The sequence below is a fragment of the Sceloporus undulatus genome, chromosome 2 (genome assembly GCF_019175285.1).
Source record: "Sceloporus undulatus isolate JIND9_A2432 ecotype Alabama chromosome 2, SceUnd_v1.1, whole genome shotgun sequence".
Taxonomy (NCBI): Eukaryota; Metazoa; Chordata; class Lepidosauria; order Squamata; family Phrynosomatidae; genus Sceloporus; species Sceloporus undulatus.
The window spans coordinates 246,147,080-246,166,837 of NC_056523.1; the positions used below are offsets into that span (position 1 = coordinate 246,147,080).

The following is a 19,758-nucleotide window of genomic DNA, read 5'->3' on the forward strand; positions in this document are numbered from 1 at the left end:
TGCCTTTCATAGGTTGTTGGACTACAGTACCCAACAATCCAGGCCAGGATGGCCAATGGCAAATGATACTGTGATTCAACATCATCTGGAGGATTGCACAGTGCTCGATCCTGATAGAAAAACACTTTTCACTCCTCATGTCATGACAGATTTGAAATTCCAAATTGGTCTCAGTAGTACATTTGATTACTTTTAAGGAAATTTTGCCTATGCAGTTACTTGTTACGTGCCACCAATGACACATAACTAAACATAATTTCAAAGTGAATGTAATAAATAAGAGGCCAGAGTGAATAGGCAAAATCCAGATTAAGAATCTCTTAACAAGCAGGTCACAAGTGAAGTAGCAGTAGCTAGAACTGGCAGTACACATCAACTGCTTCAATCTAATTATCATCCAGCTTGTTAATACATGCACTGTAATGTGAGTGTATACAGAACTTCCAGCGCTACTGTCACAGAAGAACTGTAACTGTAAATTACACTGGTACCCCGGGATACGAACGCGCCGCGTTACGAATTTTTCGGGTTACGAAAAAAAAATATTTAATTAATTATTTCCGGGTTACGAAGGTTTCCCCGGGTTGCGAAAAAAAGCCGGCGCTGTTTTAAATGGAGCCGCGGCACAGCCGCGGCTTTTTCCCCATTAGCGCCTATGGGCTATTCGGCTTACGAAGTATCCCGGGTTACGAAAGCGGCGGCGGAACGAATTAATTTCGTAACCCGGGGTACCAGTGTACTTTGGGTTTGTGTGATTTTGTTTAAAAAATACTCCTTAAGACCACAGGTCAACCCCACCAGAGTGAAGTGCTTTTGAGATCATCAGCATGTGCTGAATTATAGTACAGTGTAATGTCAAAATAATGAAAACATTATCTTGCAGATATCACTTTGTGGAAACATATTCAGGGGTAGGTATTGTACTCTACAGGTACCAGAATTAGCGGATAGGTTCTAGTTTTTAATGACTACAGACATATCTCAGTGTTTCAAATTACTGCTCCGATCTTCAGTATGGTATAACCAAAAGTGTCGTCACAGACCATAGTTTATAGGCAACAGCAAACACATCCTACTGGAGTGACAGGCACATCCTACTGGAGTGATAGGCAGGACAAGACTGGCCTTCTAGGGTTAGCACCACCCACGTGGGTTCACCAGAAGGTATCTCTTTGTTACTTCCTACCTATTGGAGTGAGTGCAAGGAGCATAACCCAAACTACAGGATGTGGGGGTCTTATCTACTGGGAAATACGTTAGGATGATACTTTGTTTTGTATTTCTGTTGATTGGGATCCAACATGGTGTTAAGTATTCTTTCAGAGAAATGTGGAAGTATACGGTTTTGTAAACTACAATAAATGTCTGTAATGGCATATCAAAAGTATCTGCTTGCTCAGGAAAAACTGATTAATCAGAATGTAATGAAAAGATATGGGAATATTTGCCCTGTACATTCATAATATTCAGAAGTATGTATCTGATCACATTTAGAAAACAGAAAGGGCTATTCTGAGGAAAAAGAAGGCACTGCCAATATGAGGTTGGTTTCAGTCATCACAGACAATTCTGTGCTAACAAAAATGCCAGCATTCTTTCCTTTAGATAATCCATTTCATATACAACTCTCTGGTTTTCTAACCACAAACATCACACATTCATAGTAGTATTTCATCATAGACAGCTCATTCACAGTATATGTTGTCAAAACAGATTCATTCTCCACCTGAAAAAAAATAAGATTTTATTACATTTGCAAGCATTTCATTAATATATATAATTATTATCTATCTATATTATATATAGATAATATATTTACCTAGCTTGCCCTTTATTAGAAATTATTTAGGTTAACTATGTTTTAAAATAAAAAACCCACAACAACCAACAATTAAAGCAGAACAATCACTCACACAGAGAAGATTTTAAGAGTCAGATGTTTTAAAAAGTCAAATGCTCAAGTGGTAGCATGCCTACAACCACAAAAACAAATGTGGGTCTAATTGCCTAACTCTGTTAGCATAATGTTCTTATGCTCCATTGGATTTAAACCAATATAATTAGCCATTAGAAACTAATCTTACACACTGCAACCTACATCAGAAGACTGCATTGTCCTCCCAGCCTTAACAGTATTATATAGTGCTACTTGGGGATCATGAGGGCAGAGGGCAGGAAAGCTACCCATACTGCTGACAGAATCTCTTTCTATGCTACATAGTGGCCTCTACCCCTAAATCTAAGAACTTTATAGAAGTTTCTGGACAGCTGAGAAAAATACATGTTTTCCACTTCCTTTGGTCCTGCAAGCAAAGCCATATTGCATTGTTTTTTTCCTGTGCATTGTTTTGCTTTGTATTCTGAGACTCTGTTGTAAGCCGCCTTGATCATATGGAAAGGCGGGGTATAAATAAAACTAATAATAATAATAATAATAATAATAATAATAATATGAAAAAGCCTAATGCATGCTATTTCTCAGTTATAATCCTGATGTTCCAGTATACTTACTATTAAACTACTAGGTACCTACTGTATAAGCCTCTTCTCTCATCCCACCATCAGTATCCTTTCCATCTGTCCCTAGAACTGACATTTTAATGCTCAATGCTCTTTGTGGCCTGTTGTAGTGCCAAACCGATAGACACTCAATCATGAATAAAATGCCATCGTAACTCTATAGGGCTACAGGGCAACAAGGAAAGGTGAGACATTATTTGAATTCAAAATTGCCAATGCCAATATTACTGTTGGTGTTCTGACATCATAAAAAGACTATCAAAGAGCTCCTGAACTTTGTCTCCCTGCCTGTTATATACAGATTGGTGTAGGTATCTCTTTGTACCTTTTATTGTACTATATTCTTTGTGTTTTTGTGAGTATTTGTGGTATTTTAATAACATTATTAAAATTAAACAAATGCTTACCTCTATATGGAATCCATATTGCAACATTACATTTTTTATGTCTTCATAGCTTAACTCAATAGATAATTCATTTGCTAAATTTTCAAAGTGGTACAGCAGAGGACCTATGATATATTGGAAGAATAAGGCAATTTGGCTAAACAAATATCTTTGGCAACCATATTCATTCTTCAATTGCCTTTAGAAAATAAAGACTATGTAATACTTAAAATTCATTTACTTTGAGTTCAAGATAACCTAGTAGTTTTGTTTTTGTTGTTATGTGTGCATTGAGATCATTTCTGACATGGGTATCCTAAAGTGATCCTATCACAAGTTATTCTTGGCAGCATTTCTTCCGGGGGGGGGGGGGTTGCCCTTCCTTTTCCCAAGATCCCCCAGTGGGTTCCCATGGCTGGATGAGGATTTGAACCCAGGTTTCCCAGTGTCCTAGTCAAACTCAAACTACTATACCACACTAATTCTCATAACATGGCAGCACATCAGGATTTGTTACATTCTTTTTTGCTACAGTCATTGCAATTTTAGCAGTTTGTTAAAAGATATAGCAAATTACCTAAATTGATCCATATTCCTCCTGGTTTGAGTATTTTCCATATTGTATCGATGTAATCTATGACATTATGTGCTGTATCTATGAAGAAACAGGTTGCTATACAATCCCATATATCTGTATAAGGAAAAAAATTAAAATTATCTACTTGTAAAACTTTGACACTGCACATTAGGTTAGCTGCACTTCAAAAAAAATCACAAGAGATTTTGTCTGGATCCCAGGAAAAAGTCATTTCTTCTTGTTCAGTAGAGGTCAGTCAGTTTCCATCAAGCCTTTCCCCTCCAGCGTCAGCCCTCTGCTATGCTACTGATGGTATTCAGAGACTTACACCAGCTCATAGGAGTAACCTTTCAGGGGAGTGGCAGGTCTGAAGTAGGAAAGCCCCATCCCATTCATGATTTGTAGCATACAGATTCCTCCCCCCCCCCCCCCAAAGAGAAATAATAGCAAGATTTCATGACTGCTTTTGGCTCTCCTGGGCTTGAAAACAATCCCCTGGCAACAGAAAAAAAGTAATCTAGGATTTGAATAACCATCATGATGATGTCAGGGAGTTTCTAACTGGAGAGTCCACTGCATCTCAAGAACACACACACAGAGATTACACATACATACACACTGGTTATTCCATTTGTCCTGCTCTCTGCCAATAGGGAATATTGATATCACACCTGATCTTCAATTATGATCTCGCTTTTTACAAATGCAAACAGGAAGTGGACCTTCTTTATTGAAGCCTGTTATTATAAGTAATAGGAACAAGGAGTGGCTTAGTGATTAAGATGTTGATTATAACAATCGCAAGATCAGCAGTTTGAGACCCAAGCACCTTCTGAGGGAGTGAGCTCCTATCACTAGTCCCAACTCCTGTCAACGTAGCACTTCAAAAGCATGTACAGTATGACGCAGGCGCACTTTACGTGGCTTTCAGCATACACTGAAAACCGCACTGGGAGAAGGGGCGGTGTGCCCCATAAGGCAGCAGTTCCCAACCTTTGTTAGGCCGCAGGACCCTTGTGCCTGGAAGTCCTACCTGGCTGCCCCCTTGATTGGTTGGAAGGCCAGGAAGGCGCGGAACTTCTGGTCACCTATAAGTCCCAACGGCCTTTGTGGCTAGAAGTCCCGCCCCTTCCTGGCCTCCCAACCAATCAGGGAGGCCACCAGCTGGAAGAAGGCGTGGGACTTCTGGCCACAAAGGCTGCTGGAAGCTCCTCCTCCCCCTCCAGTGCCAGCCAGGCCTCCTCTGGCCTGCTGCTGACGCCGCCTCCTCTTCCTCCAGCACCGGCCAGGCTTCTTCTGGCCTGCTGTTGCCACCACTGCTAATACGCGGTGGCAGCAGCCCTGCATGGTAGCAGTGGTGGCAGCAGTCACGTGGAGAAGGGGGAGGACTGGCAGCGGTGGCGGCAGCCCTGCACTACGGTAGTGGTGGCCATGAGGAGGGGGAGGAGCAGGAGGCGGCAGCCCCAGCTCCACATGATGGTAGCAGTGGCAGCGGCCTGGTGGAGGAGGAGGAAGAGGAGAGGAGGAGGTGCAGCCCTGCACAATAGCAGTGGTGGCGGCAGCCACATGGACAAGGATGGAGGAGGAGGCAGCAGCCCCAGCCCCATGTGATGGTGGCAGCGGTGGTAGCCACATGGAGGAGGAGGCGGTGGAAGCCACTTGGAGGAGAAGCAGGAGAGGCGAGTCCCTGGCAACCCCCAAGAAAGGGCTGATTGACCCCCAAAGGGGTCGCAACCCCCAGGTTGGGAACCCCTGCCACAAGGAATAATGGAGTGCGCATTGCCGCGCCACCATGTGCACGCGCCCCATTCATTTAAATGGGGCTCGAGCATAGGTGGAATTCCCTTTACACAGGGGGGAGGCGGGTCCAGAATGGATCCCCTGCGTAAAGGAAGGGCAGACTGTAAAAGTGCAAATAAACAAATGGGTACCACTTTGGTGGGAAGTTAGCAGCTTTCCATGCGATCATGCTGGCCACATGTAGCCATCTTTGACAACTCTGGCTCCCTTGGTTTAGTAATGAAAATGAGCACTGGCCCCTATAGTTGGAAATGACTAGACAAACTTGTCAAAGGGTAAACCTTTACCTTGTCATTATAGGTAATTGATTTTGTTTTACAGGGTTGGACAAATATTTCATTGCTTTACAAATTTTTATCATCCAAGATCTGTGGGCACATGCATTTTCTTACTTACTACACTCTGAGTAGATTTCTTGAAAATCGCCTGCTGTCATAGAAAAATTTGCACCAGGAGGAAGACTGTGAGGATCAACATCAGGGAAATAAATTGGCTGTATCTGATCAGCAGATCTTTTGTTATTGCTAAATTGATGAATCCAGGGATATAGCTTGTATGAATTGGTTTCACAGCATCTGAAATTATTATCAAAAACAAATTTTACTTTGTCATTTATCTTACAATATAGCAAACTGTTAATACTTTTAGCTTAATACTTATTAACACTACAAGCTGACAATTGTTGCAATACTGTTATGTCTTTTTAAAAACAGTTGTCTCTGGAAAATCTCTCTTAAGCCTTATTAATTAATAACATTCTATAAGGGGTTATAAAATATGCAGCTAAAGAATCCATTCACAGTCCAAAATTTAAAACCATTTCAGAAAATACAGTCAATAGTTCTAAGATTTTTAAAGCAACAACTGTAGATTAATTTTACAGTTTTCTTAAGATAAATTTAGAATAAATATTGTACTGGCCTGTATGCAGCAAAGAGCTTCAATGTATTCATATACTATTCTACTTTTGATTTCTTAATATCTCTCCAAGCTAAATTGCAGAAATTCATATTTGAAGTAAGGATTTGTCTTGGTTACATGTTGCCGTTATTTCCTCATTTCATGTTCTTAGCAGTTCTAGCTATTATACACAGTGAGAGATAGAGACCCATCCACTCAGAAAGATGCCCAGTTCACACACAATGAATTGTGGCTGATGGTCTGTTGGCCCCTGTCCAAATTATGTGCCTGCATACTCCTTTTTGGCCTGTCCTTTTATCCAGGAGTGCCCTGCTTTGCAGATGACTGTCAAACTAGTTAAAACCACTTGGGGGCGAAACAGACTGCACCAAAGGGACACTTGAAGCCACACCTGAGAAAGCCAGATTTGGACCACGGCAACTGCACACAGCAGCCCCAATCCACCGTTTTGCCAGTGCAAAAAGAAATGGCAAATTGCCATTCCTTTTTGCACTGGCAAAAAAGGCTTTTCCCGCCTGTGGCCTGCAGTGTTTAAATGCCGTGCCATTGGAGCATCTAGAAGCCAGTCCACAAATGGGCAGCATGAAGCCAGTTTTCGGACGGCCTCAGAGTGTGCTGTATCAAAACGCTGCACTCTGAAGCTGCCCAGACAGCGGCACAAAGAGGTCTGTTTCACCCCATAGTCTCTGCGACTGGGTTTAATCCCTGCTTACTAGCTGGGATATGAAGATAGAGTGAGATTCTAGTAAGTAGGCAGTAGAATTAAAACAGTTTCCTGACTTAATTATTGCAGGGAAATTGAGTTTTAAAAAGTCATGATATCAGCACCAGCCAAATCAGAGGCATGAACACAGAACTAAGTACATAAGAAAGGAAAAACAGCAGCTAAAACAAGATTTTATACCTGTTCAGTACAAAATTAGAAGAAAAGAGCATAAAGAGGCTCCATTCATTTCCTTGGCAAGTATAACCAAGCATAGCTATTTCCCAGGCCAATCTACCTAGTCCAGCACCAGGTACCAGGATATTAACTTTGGAGAGATCCCTGAAATACAACAAAAATAATTATTAATCCTTTCTAACTTATCTTTGATAGAATAAATATCCCTGTCACTGTCACTTCTTCCCCAGTATGTTCAATTCCATTTACCTGTATAATTTGTCCAGTTTTCCAAATTTGGATTACCATGTACTCTGACAAATTTGAATATCCGACATGGATACTACTTTAAATTCAGAATGCACACTAAGTATAATATTTAGATTTGCTAATATAATTATGTTTTCTTCTTTCTTACAGAGATGCTACATTTTGATTAGTGCTGAAGAGAACTGTGAATAATGACTGGCATTTGTACTTTCAAAAGAAAAAATACCCATTGTTTAATTGGCTTTGTAATTGCAATGATGCATTCTTGCACTCTGTACAAGCAAATTTACAGAGGAATCCTATATACCATTATGTGAGAGTAAAACCTTCTGAGGGAATGGCCTTACATCAAAGTAAACATACATAGTGTTGTTGTTACATAGCCAGCACAAAGCATAAGATTCAAAGACTGCAGACAAGTCTTAACCATGCCTCTTAGCCAAAATATCCTATACCGTGGACCCTTGTTATACGCTGGGGTTTGGTTCCAAGATCTCCCATGTATAACAAAAACCGTGTATGCTCAAGTCTCATTACATATAATGACATAGCAAAATGGTGTCCCTTATAAAAAATGGAAAATCAAGGTAAATTTATACTTTTTTGGAACATTTTCAAACCGTGTATGCTTAAATCCGTGTATAAAAAATCCGTGTATAAGAAGGGCCGACTGTACTCATATACAAAAACACGCCCTCTCTGGCCTATCTTATTTGGAAAATTGTGACTTTCGGGTAGCCCAATAAAAGAAATATTATTGCTGCTGTTTGGATTTTGCCTACATTTAATTATATTTTATAAACACTTCTAGTAAACAAGCAAGTTTAATGGATGGCACATTATATCACTGGTTTTGTTCTGTAACAAGAAAAATCAATTTATTATGCTGAAAAAAACATGGCCTGGAAGTTATAAAGGATTAATAAAGCTAGACAGCTGCTCTGCTCTAGATTATGAAAACAGCCTTGGAGTGGACAAATGCAAGTGCTACTATTTTGAGAAAAATATTTGCACAGTGAAAAATGAACAATCAGATAGTAGATAGCCAGCATGGTGTGATGGTTTGGGGCACTGAACTATGAGTGACCTTAGGCAAGTCACACTTTCTCAACAAACTGTGCCAAAGAAACATTATGACAGGTTCATCTTAAGGCCACCATAAGTTGGGAATTACTTGAAGGCACACAGCAGCAACAGATAGGTTGAACAGCATATTCTTCAGGGTAAAAAATCTGAACTCAGTCAACCCAGTTAAACTGCATCCTGCTTTATGGCACTAATATTGTCCAGTGGCTCTGGGTGGATCATTTTTATGTAATGTGAAGAATTCCAGAACTTTCAAGCAATCTGATTCAGATGTCTTCACTTTAACACATAAGGACACTCCCATCCATCACAATGCTTCAATTCATTCAGCTGAAATAATCAGTTTGTGTATATCAATTCTTTAGACTCCTACATGAATTCTGCCACATCTGAGCATACAGAAGTCTCTGACCAACGGAAATATAATCTGGAGGTAATGTAAAAAGACTCATCAAAACAAAAAGTGTTAAATAATGACACAAGTGAAAAGTAAGTGAAACAAATATATAGCAAAACAAGAAAAAAGAGATTTGCTTTTTTCAGTTCATAAAAAATGTAAATCTTCTAACATCTCACAAGAATAAATTAAAAATATTCACATCAATGTATGAACATTAAGACTTCTCTTAGTTGAATAAATGGGCTTGCATAACTTCCTCAGCCCATTATTGTCAGATTACTGAAAACTGCACAATTATACCAACTAATTTTAATAATGAAACTAGAAAGACAGTGTAAACCAACAAAAAAAAAATCTTATTGCTTCTTCAGTGTGTTAAGACAGTGTGGCATAGTGGTTTAACTGTTGGACTATGACTCTGGAGACCAGGGTTTGATTCCTACTCAGCCATGAAACCCACTAGGTAACCTTGGGCAAGTCACATGCTCTCAGGGGAAGGCAATGGCAAACTTCCTTTGAACAAATCTTGCAAAAAGAAAAATCATGAAAAAAACGCCTTGGGGTTGTGGTAAGCCAGAAATGACTTGAAGGCACACAACAGCAACAACAACAACAACGTGTCCTGGGATGTTATGAATATGACAAATTAGGCTGTACAAACTGATCCCACTATGATCATCATATCCTTAAAAACCATGTGCACAATTTCTGTATCACTAAATGTTTGTAAACTATGAGGGGGGGGGGGCTTTTCAAACGACAACTATTTTCTACATTCTGGAAAACTGATAAAAATTGTTTAGGAAACTGAAATACTTTAAGACACACTTACACCTCCTTTAGAGTGATGAAATATGCTAGAAGGGGAGGAACCTCAGCCCCCCTGGGGTCCCAATTTGACCATCAGGGCTTTCATAGAAAGCCACACTTTTTTCCCTTGTCTGGTGGTTTCCTTAAATTTGTATGGGACTTTCCCCTATTCAGAAACCTGTAAGACTCATTTCTTGGGTCTACTGGCTTAAATACTCCAGAGGCACCAGATCCCATCTGATCATGGAAGCTAAGCATAGAATCATAGAAAGCAGGATCAGCCCTGATTAGTATTTGGACAGGAGCCCTCCAACAAATACCAGGTGCTGGATTTCAGATGAAGGAATTAGCAAAAACAAAAAAACAAAAAAACAAAACAAAAACACAACACCTCTGAGTATGCCTTGCCTAAGAAAACATTATGAAAAGCACAGGGATGCCATAAGTTGACACATGACTTGAAGGCCCATTCACACATATACAAGGTGCTGGCTGTAAGAGCTTTATGATAAAATGTGCTGATATGAGTATTAAGATATATGTATATATCCCACCCAATATAAAATGATCTCAGGGCAGTGTACATGTACAAATAAAATCAAGCTGAAAAATTAAACATGCAAAAGTAAAAGCAGGGAATAATTCAAACAGTCTAAAAGCACATCAGACAAGCACCTATTCCATCCTTTGATCTACGGTCCCACCCAGTATTAAAAAGTGGCCCTAACAACTTCCCTGAAATTGAACTCAGCTCTCTGGTTATTGTCCAGTGGTGGCTTTGCAATAGCACAAAGCGTGAGAACTGGGAAACATCCATCTGCAACCATCTGCACCATTTCCCATACTGTTCCAGATCTCTCAACTACCAGGAGCTTTTTGCAAGCATAGGGACTGGGGTACATTATTTGCAGGGAGGATGAGAGTTCAAGAAAAAGTCTACCACAAAAAGAGACTTGTTGAGATCATGTTTGGAAGATCACATTTTTCTAGATGCCTTCCAGAGCTACCAGGGAATGAACCTTCACCAGTCACACAGTCTGTGTGGAATGTCATCCCTAAGGATGCTAGGTCTGCTAGGAGTCCTCATAATATTAATTCTGACCCTCCTCTTTCAGTAAGGATTCAGTCTTTTTAATGTGTTGTTTTTATTATCAGGTGTTGCTTTGTTTTTCTGGCTTTCAAGTTTAGTATTTTAACATTTTAGTATTCAAATAACCTCTTCTATAGATTATGCACTTCAAATGCCATCTTTTCAACTGCCATTAAAAATATTTTCGAGACAAATCCAGTCATTATGTGCTTGATACTTCAGACTAATGTTTACTTGCACTGAAAGAACAACAAAATTCTACAGTGTGGATTTTCTAAATAGAAGTTCCTCAAGAATGTTATTAAGTGGACTGAAAATTCACAACTATATTCATAAGTGAAAGATGATTGGAAATGTTCAAGGTCATAGATTAAAAAAACTGAATGTTGTTTACAGTCAAAGTAAATTTCTGGGTCATCTCCAGTTAAGGTGAAAAAAAGGCCTTCTCTGGTCCTAAAATATCCTGGGGAGACAAAAACATAGCAAAACTACCCTCCCCCCAATATACTCCTGTTTGTTTTTATTTATTTATTTTGTTTGTTTGAGCCCACACACCATACATTACAGCTAACTATATAAAAAGATATTATATCACAGAAAGAGAAGACACTTTCAGCTGTAAGCATCGCTACCTAAGCTTCCTATGCCACCCACAAATGTTCCTTATACATAGAAATTTTCCCTTGCCCCCTAAAGTGGGTGGGAGGATTATAAAAAACAAACTCTTTTATTTAAATGTGTAAGAACTTACCGTAGGTTTTTCTATAACTGAAGACATTCTTGAATGCCTTGAATCTAACAAGGGAAGGGTATTCATGTTACATTCTGAATGAGCTTTTAAGCCTTTACCTTTTAAAAATTTCTCTGCTGGCTAAGTAATCTAGCAGCACTAACCTCAAGCTAAGTTAAAAGTGGGGCTGAACAGAACTGGTTGTTTCCAGCAACCTCTCATAGTTTCAGATGGAATTCTGCCAACAGGATCACATTAGAAGAGGTATAATGGGATAAGACTCCCATGCAGTTTCCACAATAGAAGGAGGCTCAGATAAATAATTGCTTGCTAATTTGATAGCTGCTTATAAACATCCATCTGTGCCTCCCATTTGTGAATATGAAAAGCACAAACATAAAAAAGTATTATGTGAATTACAGTGGCTCATTAACTTCTTTCTGATTATGCTTCAAGGATATCTTTCCACCTCTCCTCCAAAATGAGCCCTGATCGCCTGCAAGAAGACTTAAGATACTACTCATTTAAATGTCTTTCAAGACTGCATCTGATCTGTAACTGTGGCACACTATTGGCCTTTTACTTCACAACCAAAAGTTGGAATAGAGAGTCTTTTATCTCTTTCAGCTCTGATTATGTGGCAATTTTAAAATACAGCCAAAGCAGTTACTTGTACCTCAGTATGTTCTTGTACATAGTAAAATATAACAAAATCACTGGCAAATGAGGTCTGCTTAAATGAGACTTGCTTGTGGGGTTTCACAATATTTCATGTATGAGTTCCCTAGTGACATAAATGGTGAGAGAGCTGCTGTAGTGACCTATAACGTCTGCACCATATTTGTTTTCTTGCCTGTGGATGTAGAAAGTTATAATTACAACAAATGAAAGTTAATTAGCTTGCTGGAAGATACGTAACTGAGGCCTGTCCAATCTTCAACTTATCAGGGAATATTAGGAGTTTTTGGCTCAGGAAGGCAGAGAACAATACAATGAGCCTTTGGTATCGCTGAGTTTTGGTTACAAGACAGCCCCCCCCCCCTGGATATACCAAAATCCGTGATTGCTCAAGTCCCATTAAATATAATGACAAAATAAATTGGTGTCCCTGATATAAAATGGCAAAATCAAAGTTTGCTTTTTGGAATTTATATTTTTAAAAAATATTTTCAAACTGTGGATGCTTGAATCCGTGGATTAAAAAAAATCTGTAGATATGGACAGTCGATTGTGATACATGTGAACAACTGTCTGGGCAGATGATGCTATCATAAAGGATTTTGTTTCTTGGATCACTCTGCCTAGACTATACATTCCAACAATTTCTTCACTTGACCTACTGAGAATGTCAGTTTCCAGAAGAGAAAGGTAGTGACAAGGGAACTGTGCATCCGATTCTTACCGACAGAGAAAAACTGGTCAACAATGTGCAAGGTAGATGTGAACACAAGAGGATTCCTGTAATTCATTATTTAGAGGAAAGGAAAAAACATATACAGTGGACCCTTGTTATACGCTGGGGTTTGGTTCCAAGATCCCCCGTGTATAACAAAATCCGTGGATGCTCAAGTCCCATTAAATATAATGATATAGTAAAATGGTGTCCCTTATAAAAAATGGAAAATCAAGGTTTGAAATTTGAAATTTATACTTTTTTGGAACATTTTCAAACCGTGGATGCTTGAATCTGTGTATAAAAAAATCTGTGTATAAGAAGGGTCTACTGTATAATTGGCCATGCACTCAGGATTTTAAAAGCCAATTTCAATAAAGAAATAGTGGGTGAGATCTCATGGTCTATTCAGAAAGAAGGAAATTTATGAAGGAGCACGATTTTGACAGTCAACCACAAAAAAAAAAAAATTGAGACAAAAATCTAATTTTTTAAAAGAAGGATGCATAAGGGGCTACTGGATGAACTGAGATTTAAAACTGGTATGTATAAGGGAAGAAAGAGCAATCCATTAATGAAGACTACAAATGACTAGCTAATATTTGGTGGGAGAAGGATGAATCGCAGACTAAACTTAGGCTTGCAAAGGAGATTTTCTGCTATGTTTGTAGTAAGAAGGACATACTATATATTTACAGCATGAAGAAGTGAACAACAGAGAGAACTGAATAACAGAGAAAGCAGAACTACTGAACAACTGTTCAGTCAGTAAAAAGATGGCATAGCCATTTTTTAAAAAACTCATATTTCCAGGGCCAGATGAACTGTGCACACAATGGTACTAAAGGAGTTTGTAGATATCATCTGAGAATATCTGTGCATAACCCTGGTGAAGAACCATGAAGACGTTTAAAAAGGAAAAGAGGTTCTGGGCCACTACAGGAAAAGACTGGAGAGCTCACTGAATAGATTGTGTAAGTTAGAAGAATGCTTTGAGTACTAAAAGTGATGAGCTTCTCAAAAATAAACTATGATCAACAAGTCATGTCTTTACTTATATAGAGAATTACAAGTAAGTTAGATCAGAAGAATGCTATTAATCTAGTGTAACTCAGCTCCAGTGTGGCCTATGAAAAGGTTCCTCATGACAAGTTGGAGAAATATTGGTTAGATGATGCTACTGCTAGGAAAATTTGTAACTGGTTGATGGAACAAACCAAAGGAATGCTCACCAATGTTCCTTGTCATTCTAGAAAGAATCTACAATCCATATACTCCAGGATTCTGTCCTGAGCCTAGTGTTGTTCAATGTCCTTTTAAATGACATCTGGATAAAAAAACAAATGCATGTTCATCAAATTTGCAGACAGCACCAAACAGAAGGGCAGTTCAGAGGATTGAATCTTAAATTGGATAACTGGAGGAGTGCTAAAAAAATCAATTTCAACAGGGATAAATGTAAGGCAGTAAAATTAGGTAGGAAAAAACAGATGCACAAGTATAGGATGCTTTATACCTGGCCAGAAAATGATCTAGGGGTCTTAGTAGACCACAAGATAAACATGAGTTAAAAGTGTGATGCAAAGGCAAAAAAGTTAATGCAATTCTAGGCTGCATCAACAGAACTATAGATAGTAGGGTTTGTTTGCTTTTTTAGATACATGCAACAGTACCACTCTGTTCTGCCTTGATGAGATCTTACCCAGAGAACCGTGTCAGTTCCTGATACCACAGTTTAAGAAAGATAGCAACAAACTGGAATGAGTCCAGAGGAAGACAAATGGACATTAACTTCTTTAAAACATGTCTATCTCAACTCAGATCAGAGGACTTCTGGGCAACTTACAACAACGTGGCAAAGTATTGTAAAATAAAGCCCTATGGAAAGGTTGGCTAGGTTTAGGTTGGAGAAGAAAAACTGAGTTTTAGCCATTTTTAAATAACTAAAGGGATATTATGTAGTAGATGGAATAAGCTTATTCTGCTCCAGATGAGAGAACCCAATCCACAGGTTTCAAGTTACAAGGAAATTTGATGATGGTAATAAGTGTTTGACTGTGGAATAGACTATTTTGGAAGATGGGACATGCTCCTTAATTTCAAATGTTAAAACAAAGATGGTACTCCCACTTTTCAGGTACTTTTGTGGTGGACTTATGAATGGTAGGGTTTGGGCAAAATAGCTGTTTGAGTCAAATCAAACTTTATGATTAATACTTTGCACTTGCTGCTTATCCACATTTGATGATGTCACATCTGATCATGTCAAATGTAGTGTCCTGCATTCAATAGTTTTCAACCAAAACAATGAACTGCTGATATAGCCTTAACTTTTGGAACAAAGTCTTATTATTAAGATGTACCAAAGTTTGACATTATGTCCAATTTGTGGTTAACCAACATGATTCCAAAAAACAATTTAAACTGCATTTTAGTTTTTTTTCCCCTTCTGGGTTGATGTCATTTGGAACAAATGCATTATTGTATATTAAGCCCTTCAAATAAGTCTTCCAAAATTATTTACCATCTGTCTTTTGGAAAGTTCTTTACAATTTCATTGATGATTGGCTGATAGCAGGAATCTCTCTCAGGTTTTCCAGTTTCACTCCAATCTCTTACAAATTGTTTCAAAGTGGACTTTAATTTATCCATGTCAAATGTCGAGGCTGGAGTAATCCTTCTGTTACCCTAATAAGGATGTAAAAACAAGATAACCACAGGATCAACCCAAAAGCTAAGAAAAATAAAATTACATATTTATTCATAATGTTTTCAACAGACATATTATTGGGTACACAGCTGAGTCCTTTGAGGTAAGAATCGTAAATGAAATAAACAAGGGGCCTAAAATAACATCTTCTCTACCTCCCATTTACTATTAAAAAATAGAACAATCATTCATCAAAATAAGAAAAATGCCAGGATGAACTTAAGCATGTAAACAGGCATGATTTGCTCTAGGAAAATAGTCTGGTCATTAAAAACTATTTTATTAGCTAATAAATTTTGTGGAAGGCTAAACCACCATGATTATGTATCCTTTCTGTTAGACGTTCGTTCACACTACTGAATACATAGAATTTACAGTAGAAAAGCTTGCACTGGAACTCATTAGAATTAAACTCAATCTGGAAAATCAAACAAAGAGGAGCTTCCATCACCTTGCAAAAAGGGGTGGGGGGGGTTCTCAGTAAAATTATGAGGCTTGTAACATAACCCAAGTAGTAGGAAAATTATTCTTAAATATAAAAGTAAGCTTATATATCTCTAAACAAAAATGAATATGTATGATGGCATCTTGAAACCAACCTCTAAACCACAAGACCAAAACCGAGACAATAAAAATCACAAGAATTTTAATCTTGTTATAGAAGCCACAAAAACTAGGTATACAGTACAGTATAGGCATTGTGCTGCACTGTCCCTGAATCGTTGCAAGCAATATTCCCATACACTTCATACACTTGCACTCACAAGTTTTCTAGCAAATAAAATACCCATGACAAAAAACAGTCTCAAGAAATCTAATGACTTCACCATTTTTACAGCCAACCAATGTAATATGTTATTCCACAAAAATGTCCCATGTTGGTTTTATGTGTGTGTGTGTGTATGTGTGTGAGGAGGTGTTTTTGTTTGTTTGTTTTGGTGACTCATGACACAGCCTATAACTGGAGAATTAGGCTCAATCTGAACCTCAATACATTAGAATTATCATTGGAGCCAGAAAATGCTCCCAAACTCAGTCAACACACTTAAAAAAAAACCAGTGAATGACAGTCAGCAAGCTTTTTGTTATAAAGTGTGGTATAAATGTTTGTAAGAAGCAGCCTTTGTGGCCACTGAAAGCTTGTGCCATCTTGTTGTTTAAAAACAACAATGTAAGGAGTTGCTCTTAAACTGCCAAATCTATGTCTACTTTTATAAAGAAAAAATAATACCACTTTTATATTATACAAATCTGTATTATTTTGGTTTAACAGCTCCTGACATTACTACCATGCGTTCTAATCAAATTAGACAATGAAGAACAAAGGGACTTTAATAATAACCCTATCTGATTATCTCTATACCAGTTATATAAGTTGTTAAATAGGAAAAAAATAAAACTGAAATACAACTGAGTAAAAAACTGAAAGTTTTAAACAGCTTTTAATAACTGATTTTAAAATACAGTTTAAAAAAACCCACATCATCACCATATTCTTTATTTTCAAACATGTTTGTGCAGTCGTTCACAATTGTCTGCAAGATCCCTTGATTGTGGTCAATGCATTTCCGAATCTTGTCAAGGTGAGGAAGAAACTGAGGGAGCAATTTCTGCTGAGCGGCTGGAAGAGATCTGAATTGTCTTTCTGCACGGTTCACTCTTTCATGCATGTTAATTCTAGGAATAAAAGAAGGTAGCATGAATATTGGAAACTGATACACAAAAGGAGTTAAAGTTTTATGTTATCATTATTATCTATGTATTTAACTTATATCCCATCTTTCTCTTAATATGGAACACAAAGTAGCACACAATGCAAGTTGATATAGAAGGGATCAAATATCCATTGTATTCCCTTTTACCATGTATGGATGGGGGAACTGGACAGTTAAGAAAGGAGTTAGGGTGAAAATCAATTCATTTGAGATGTGGCACTGGAGAAGGGTGCTGAGGATGCCATGGGCAGCCAAAAGGACAAACAAATGGGTCCTTGGGCAGATCAAGCCGGAAACCTCCCTGGACTCCAAGGTGACCAAACTGAGGCTGTCATACTTCAGACACATCATGAGAAGGGAGGACTCATTGGAAAAGACAGTAATGCTGAGAAAGGTGGAGGGAAGCAGGAAGAGAGGAAGGCCACATGCCAGATGGATGGACTCTATTAAGGAGATCATGGGTTTTATGGGGTTGCAGGGATTAAGAAGAAGCAGTGGAGGACTGGGGACTTGGAGATGTCTAATCCATACAGTCACCATGAGTTGAGATCGACTCGAGGGCAGTTAACAACAAAAGTAAGGTCCAAAACACACTGCAGAAATAATCCATCTTGAGAGCGCTTTCACTGCCCTGGCTCAATGCTAGGGAATCTTGGGAACTGTAGTTTATTGTGGCACCAGAGCTCTTTCTGACAGAGAAGGCTGGATGCCTTGCGAAACTACAGCTCCCAGAGTTCCCTAGCATTGAGAGGGCAGTTAAAGCGCTCTCAAACTGGGATTATTTTTGCAGTGCGTTTTGGACTGACATAAATTTCTACACATGTATGCGAGTTTCATTCAATTCACAGGGAGTTACTGTGTTTCCCCCAAAACAAGAGAGTCTTGTATTGGTTTTTCCTCTAGACATTACACTATGGCTTACTTTCAGGGGATGTCTTATTTTTATTAAGTACGGTACAACAATCCCTTATTCAAATACAGTTAAGTCGCCGTCTTCTTCTGGAACATTGCCATCATTCTCCAAACCTGGAATTTCTATCCTGAATTTATTGCGACTCCATTTCCTTTAGAGCCACTGGCCCCAATCTTTCTGCGCTGGGCCTATCGCTAGGCCTTATTCTCGGGGATGTCCAATTAACGATTTGTAAGCCGCTCTAAATTATCATCATTATGGCTTATAATATTGCGCAAAGGCTTAGAAATCCTGCTAAGTAGGTTTATTTTATGGGTATGTCTTGATTTTTTGACTGAAGGGCCATGACAGGAGTGAACTGAAAGTCTATTAGAGCAGCAGCAGCAGCAGCCCTACTCCCCAAGTGGCAGTCCCTGGACCAGTGGCAAGCTCCCAGGAAAGAGAGAGAGAGAGAGAGAGAGAGAGAATTGTTACCCAAAGGGCACAAATACAGTGTTGCTTTCTTTCCCCTGGTCAAGAGAGCCAGCGTGGTTTGAGTGTTGGGAATATGGCTCTGGAGACCGGGGTTCGAATCCCGGCTCTGCCCTGGAAACCCACTGGGCGGCCCTGGGGCAAGAAGTCACACTCTCTCAGCCTCCTCAGGGGAAGGCCATGGCAACCCCTCTCTGAAGACACTGGCCAAGGAAGCCCTATGGTCGAGTCACGTGATAACTACCAACAAGAGGGCTGGTTACCCGTAGTAACGGAAGGCGTTGATGATCCTGCGGAAGTGCTCCCGCTCCAGCTTCTCCTCTTCCTTCTCCTCCTCTTTCTTCCCGCCCTTCAGAGCCGGCGCCTCCTGCCCTGGATGCGGAGCTCCCCGCTCGCTGCCCGGCGCCACTTCCCCGTCCCACATTTCCTTGTCCCTTTTCCCTTTCCGTTCCGCGTCGCCTTCACCGGCCACACCGCGCATGCGCCGGCGCCGGCTCCTCCCCCTCCTCCTCGCTCGCGCCCACTCTCGCTTCCGGCTCCTTGCTGACAAAAGCCCCGCAGAACCCACAGCGGAGGAGGAGGAGGAGAGAGGGAGCATGCGCAGTATGCAAGTCTCTCTTTTCCCACAGAACAAAGGGAGCATGCGCAGTAAGCAAGTCTCTTCCCCCACAGAACAAAGGGAGCATGCGCAATAAGCAAGTCTCTCTCTTTCTCCCCCCTCCCGCTAGTTGGCAAACTCTCGTTCGAATTCTCGCGAGAGACGGATTGTTGGTTCTGGTTCATCCCCTCATAAGCAGCCAGGAATGGCTCGAAAAAGAGGGTGGATAATAATAATAATATTTTAAGTGAAAGGGAGAGAGCGTCGCAAAAGAATAAGGCCTAAAACACACTGCAGAAATAATCTACTTTGAGACCACTTTTAACTGCCCCTGGCTCAGCGCTAGAGAATTGTGGGAAATGTAGTTCTGTGAGACATTTAGCCTTCTCTTTATCAGAGAGAGCTCTGGTGCCACAGTAAACTACAGTTCCCAGCATTCCTTAGCTCTGATCCAGGGCAGTTAAAGTGCTCTCAAACTGAATTGTTTC

The 19,758-nt window shown here is 39.5% G+C and overlaps 1 protein-coding gene across 3 annotated transcripts; it reads right to left on the bottom strand.

The window, feature by feature from the left end:
• Nucleotides 1-743: 743 nt before the first annotated feature.
• Nucleotides 744-19,175, bottom strand: CARNMT1 (carnosine N-methyltransferase 1). 3 transcript variants are annotated; one of them, XM_042453536.1, is made up of 8 exons: nt 18,936-19,174; nt 17,055-17,250; nt 15,388-15,551; nt 7,109-7,249; nt 5,680-5,858; nt 3,484-3,597; nt 2,928-3,031; nt 744-1,726 (listed from the first exon to the last, which is right to left on the bottom strand). In XM_042453536.1, exons 1-8 carry the CDS (start codon nt 19,151-19,153, stop codon nt 1,616-1,618), a joined length of 1,227 nt encoding a protein of 408 aa, XP_042309470.1. In that variant the 5' UTR covers nt 19,154-19,174; the 3' UTR covers nt 744-1,615. The 3 variants fall into 3 exon arrangements, with proteins under 3 accessions (XP_042309470.1, XP_042309473.1, XP_042309472.1); XM_042453539.1 differs by having other exon boundaries at nt 18,917-19,046; XM_042453538.1 differs by lacking the exon at nt 2,928-3,031 and having other exon boundaries at nt 18,936-19,175.
• Between the last annotated feature and the right edge of the window lie 583 nt (nt 19,176-19,758).